Genomic DNA, 6,000 nt, shown 5'->3' with positions numbered 1-6,000 from the left:
TAACAGATAAATAGTCTTCCACAGACACAGTGATCGCACTTCGGGACGCTCTTTGGCATGTTGTCCAGTTGGGGGAGGTCCCAAGAGAGTTTAGAAACCTCACATTTTCTTGAATAAGTGTCCCATTAATAGGAATGTTTCTTGAATGAGCATAACTGAACCACATAAAAACTGCTTTTTCGACGTCTTCAAATGCAGCAGTTCGCATATGTTTGCAACCCGAGATTTTTCTTCTTTTTTTGCTCGGTCTTTGAAGAAAGTTGACAGTGTTGTTGGTGAAATTCTGAATTCACTGCCAATGTCTTTTTTCTTTTTGCCACAATTGAGAGCTATAAAAATGTAAAGTTTTTTTTTTGTAATTTGAACCGTTATCGTGTTTTCATGTCTGCCATTTCTATAGGAGGGTGACAATGAGTTAAATTCCAATAGATGTTTTTCAAATGTTGACGAGCAATAAGTAAAAGGTATCACTGAAAACCAGCGAAAACAAAAACAGCACAAAAAAAAAACAAAACAGTACAAGGAAAGCTTGAAGAAAGAAAAAAAATTACAGTGTTTCTGTTTGGGGATCATTGTGCACAACTGTAGCTGCAAACACAGATCTAACTGCTCTGTGGATGATTCATTTAGGCATTTCAAGGTCTTTTGGGCACTTCGTTGTAATGAAAGTATCTGCTGAATGTTCTTTGTAGTAACAAGGTTTCTATAGGCTCGTGTCATATACGGAAACTGTCGGGACCATAAAAATACTTTGTTCTAATGAAAATTTTGTTATAAAGATATTTGTTATAACGCAATTTCACCTGTATATATAAATCATAATTCAATATTTTTTAGCTGATTGGTGATATACGATATAGTCATACGAAAAAGACAGTTCTGAGTCAAAGCCACATGTCTCAAATGTCACAAAGGCACTTTTATTAACATACAGCTGTAGATGTACATGCAAAATGGCTCAAACATAAACTATTGGCATATATTAAATAATCGTGCTCCTTGAATAAAATAAAATATTGTTCTTTTCCTGCATCGCTGGAATTTTTTCACATATATGAAGACTAAAATTAAAACCATTTCATACCTATGCTGCTAGTGCCAACATCAAGTTAACTTCGCAGTCATTTCAAGTACCATGCTACATCCTGGAGAATGTAGCGCAGCTAGATATTTTGTGTGGGGCTAGATGTTGGTGGCATGCAATTCACAACAGCTTGCCAAAGAAGGCAGAGCTGAATCTGCAGGCTGCAGTAAGGTGCATTTGGACATTCATGTGCTATGGTTCACTAACCTTTTCACGTGTGTTGCTTACCTTTTATTCTCGTGTTAATCTGAGCATTATGGCTCCAAAAAAGATTGTGAAAGAGCAAAAGGCCATTCCATTGAATGGAAAGCATGAAGTGGTAAAACTTAGATAGACAATTTTATTAAATAGTATTTAATGAAGTCAATCCCTTATCAAATCAGAGTTTGTTTTATGAAAATTCTTTTATTTTTTTTAAGATTTTGTGTAATAAAAGATTTGGCATGCAAATGGTGGTTAGGTCTTAAATACTTAAGTTTGTGTTTTATGTTTTTATTGCTTTCCTTATCTAGTGTGTGTCTTTTTGCAGTTAAATAAGTAATAATGTTTGTGTTTTAAAGTTTGTTTTTTTTACTTTCATGTAAATGAAAGTTTGGTCATGGATCAAAAATTTCAGAATTAAGTTCAGATTCTGATTCTGTAATGTTTCATATGTCGAGAAAAGTTGATTTTGGCATGGTATCTGTATGTCTATGTGTTTGTGAGTGTGTATGTGCCTGAGGAAAACTATGTAAACTGATAACTTCCAAAAAAATTGATCTATCTTTTTCAAAGAAGATGCTTTGTTTTGGCTTTTTACCAGCTTCATTTTTGGTCAAATTTGCTCCACTACTTGTTTCTATATTCTTCAAAAACAGTTTGACCCATGTTTAACAATAACTGCCATAGAAATTATTTAATGTAACTGGAGTTTTTCAGTCTGCTCCATTTAGTCATATGACCTGGTTTATTGATTTGCACATTTTTTGCATTAGTTTTTGAGATACATAATTTATTTAAATATACATGAACACACATATAGAGACATTTACAAGCATATGCATGAGTGCACATGCACACATGCAAGCACACATATTCACATGCATTCACACACTCTAAAGAAATGTATAACTGATAAAAGCTGACAATTTGTTTTCCATGCCAGAGCATATGCTGGATGATGAGGTGAATGAAATAAACACAGACAAACACTGTTGATTTATAAAAGTCGACATCAGTAAAAGCAATAAGCCATCCTTGTACCAGTTGGTCTAGGTGGGCAGCTTATGTGCTTAATTTGATCCAATGTGTTTTAAACTAAATAAAATTTAAGTTGTTCACTTCATTCAATTTTCTGTTTATTTGTGTACATAATAAAATATTAGATTTATACTTGATTGCATATTATTGTATAACCAGTAACGGCATACTGCACTATAATGTGCAGTGAATACACTTGACATTTAGCATTTGTTTGCTCAGAGGTTGATGCGCTTGATGCTTCCTGAGCAACTGTTCTTTTCTCCACCCTAGCCTCCTGCTTCTTCTCTTCTTTCGTCTGCATCTTTTCACGTTAAAACTGGTTAAGTCAGCGTTTGTGTTGCAATTACTTAGTACGTTTTCCTTAATTTTTCACTTAAGCTGGCACTTAAGTCTTCAATTTGCCTCAAGAATTATTTAAGATATGAAGAGGTAGGTGAAGTGACAGAGAAGTTGGTAGGGAAGAGAATGGTGCCCGTACGCATGTGCCACAAGACCGCCCTGATGCAGAGAGTTGATTCTACAATAAAATAAAAATAGAAAGAGGAACAAATTTGGAGGTCAATCATCACCCCGAAAGCGGATAGTAGACATCATGTAGTATATATGTTTCAAATTTCAGGTCAATAGTTCAAACGGTTTGCAAGCTACAGGTGATTTAAAATCCTGGACAGACAAATGGACAGCCACGGTAGCGTATTATATAAGAAGATTGTCAGTAGATTGCATTGTATTGTAAAATCTTCCATTCAAAGATTTCCTGTGAAAGTGAAATTTACATGTACAGTAAGTACTTTATGGACCATTCCATACTAATATTGTATTGACAGTTTATTACTGAATTGTCTCTAGTCTCACACATTTTTCCCATCTTGCACATTATTTAGTTGACTATTGTCTATGTATTGAGCTCCATTTGAATTTTTTTTTTGTCAGTTATTTTTTCATTTAGAAGCCAACATCTTTTTGGCTTTTTTTCTCCTTCTCCTGGAGGTAATATATAATAAATTTACATATATCCTCTCACTTTCTTTCAGTCTGTGAAGAATGTAGGTTATATTTCCGTGACGCCTGCCCGCACCATGGTGCTCCAACATTTGTTAGTGATACCCCAGTTCCAGAAAATGTGCCTTCACGAGCTGTACTGTCTCTGCCAGAAGGACTGGTGCTGCAGGAGAGAGGCTCTGGCGCAACATCAGCAGGAGGCACTATAGGAGTATGGAGTTCATTGCCAACCCTTCCACCTGGCTGGATTTTTGGACCATATGAAGGGGAAATACTACTAGATAAACAAGATTGCACTTTATATTCCTGGGCGGTGAGTTTTGGGAAAATACAGAAGTGGAAAGTGCAGATACAGTATATGATAAATGCTGAGAGGAGTGCATTAAGTTTGCATGAGTGGTGCAGATTTATCAAAACAGATTTTATAATGTAATCAGAACAAATACATTTGTCTTCACTAATAATATTATTTATTTGGCTTTATATTTGATAAAAAAACAGATCCTTAAAAACGGTTTACATGAACCTTATGGAAGGGATATTTCCTAGAGAGAGGTGATTCTTTTAAATTTTGTGAAAAATTTGCCATGGTTTTGCTGATGAAACTGCATAATATTTTGATTATAAAACTAGAATGTTTATAGAGTTTTTGGTTGCAAAGCACAAAGATTTTGCTGTAATTGCTTTACTTTGTGTCTTGCTCATACTTAGTATTTTGCAGTGCACTGTAGTTCATTGCATGATCTTTGTTTGTTTTCTTTCTTTCATGGGTAAAATGACCCTTGAACCATAAGCACTGCACTTTATTCATATTAACCACTAGGTTATATGGAAAAGTGTTCAGTGTGTGATTGTACTTAACCAGAGCCAAACTTGCTACAGAGAAGCAAGGGAAGAGTTTTTCATTTTTCTAACATTGTCTTTTACAGGAAAGCAAACAACCTATAATAATAATACGTATATTTTTTTTGCAGATCAAGGAAAACGGTTCTTATTTTTACATTGATGCAACAGATGAGTCAAAGTCAAATTGGATGAGGTGAAGTATGAATATTCTTAACTCTTCTCACTATATTTAAAAAATTAAATATTACTGGCTTCAGCTTTATCTATAAATTGAATTTTAAGTGTATATACACACTTACATACACACACACACACATATATATATACTAGCAGGAGTACCCAGCGTTGCCCAGGAGTCTATAACCGGTGAATTTCCTAAATGAAAGAAACAGAACATAGAAATAGAACAAACAGTTTTCTGATTCACATTTTAGTGTAAGTTTGTCCACTCTGGATTCTGTCTGCTGTGGCGTTTCAGACGCCCTTAAAATAGACTTTCTTCTGGCATCTGAAGTGGACCTACAATTCTACGTCTTTTTTTCGGTGGCATTGGTATATTAGCAAAAAATAAGACAGTTATAATGTGTTACATGGTATTAGGTACGTAATAAGCACCCCAGTGAGATGAATTTACCTTATTTACAATACGTTGGAAAGCGAACAAAAAGCACCGGTCAGTCAGAAAGAGCAACACTGAAATCGTAGTGTGAGTCGGAAAGTTCCCCTTCACCCGATCAAAGCAGTCGGCCTTCTCATACTTGGACACTTGCACCATCTCTTGGCAATTTACAGAAACATGGGTAAAGAGCAACGCACAGGGACCAAACGTGCTGCTAGTTGGCACTGCCGTGAACGTCTGTTGCAACGTGCGGCCATCTTGTTGAGAATAAGTATGGGGACATGTGCCAAACGTTGTGTCGGTGAAAAGGTGCCCTGTGCTTCACCACAAACATTTTACCCAACCAAACATACCCCATGACCTCCTCCTGGTCACAAAGGTGCCACATCCCCAGTTTGGTGGTGATCGGATGCCCGGTGTAGATTTGTATGGCGGACAAACAAAAAAAAATACATACATACATACACACACACACACACACACATACATACATACATACATACATACATCGACTCTGCTTTATATATATATATATATATATATATACTAGCAAAATACCCGCGCTTCGCAGAGGAGAAATAGTGTGTTAAAGAAGGAAAGAAAAAGAAAAGGAAACATTTTGAAAATAACGTAACATGATTATCAAAGTAATTGTTTTGTGTATTTGTATTCATGAAGTTGTTTTCGTCTAGCTGCATCAGAAAATGTACCACGATGTCTGCCACGCCTCCTTTTTACTGTTTTTTCACAGCTTGGATTGCTGCTGTCATAATGGGTTTGAGTCTACATATATATCTATATCTATATATATATATATATACTTATCTATATACATATATACTTATCTATATACATATATACTTATCTATATACATATCTACATATACACATATATATATACAGTGTATATATATATATATACATACCTATCTACATCATATACAGTGGTGTGAAAAACTGTTTGCCCCCTTCCTGATTTCTTATTCTTTTGCATGTTTGTCACACAAAATGTTTCTGATCATTAAACATATTTAACCATTAGTCAAATATAACACAAGTAAACACGAAATGCATTTTTTAAATGATGGTTTTTATTATTTAGGGAGAAAAAAATTCCAAACCTACATGGCCCTGTGTGAAAAAGTAATTGCCCCCTGAACCTAATAACTGGTTGGGCCACCCTTAGCAGCAATAACTGCAATCAAGC

The 6,000-nt window shown here is 35.1% G+C and overlaps 1 protein-coding gene across 1 annotated transcript in view; it reads left to right on the top strand.

The window, feature by feature from the left end:
- Positions 1-6,000, top strand: part of LOC120543325 — a 124,476-nt gene that overhangs the window by 72,952 nt on the left and 45,524 nt on the right. The window contains exons 8-9 of the mRNA XM_039776361.1: positions 3,361-3,641; positions 4,303-4,367. Coding sequence (XP_039632295.1) covers positions 3,361-3,641; positions 4,303-4,367 — 346 coding nt within the window. The remainder of the gene's footprint in view (positions 1-3,360; positions 3,642-4,302; positions 4,368-6,000) is intronic.

This window comes from Polypterus senegalus, chromosome 13 (assembly GCF_016835505.1).
Source record: "Polypterus senegalus isolate Bchr_013 chromosome 13, ASM1683550v1, whole genome shotgun sequence".
Taxonomy (NCBI): domain Eukaryota; kingdom Metazoa; phylum Chordata; class Cladistia; order Polypteriformes; family Polypteridae; genus Polypterus; species Polypterus senegalus.
The sequence above is the reverse complement of the archived record's forward strand: the minus strand, read 5'-3'. Positions and strand labels throughout refer to the sequence as shown.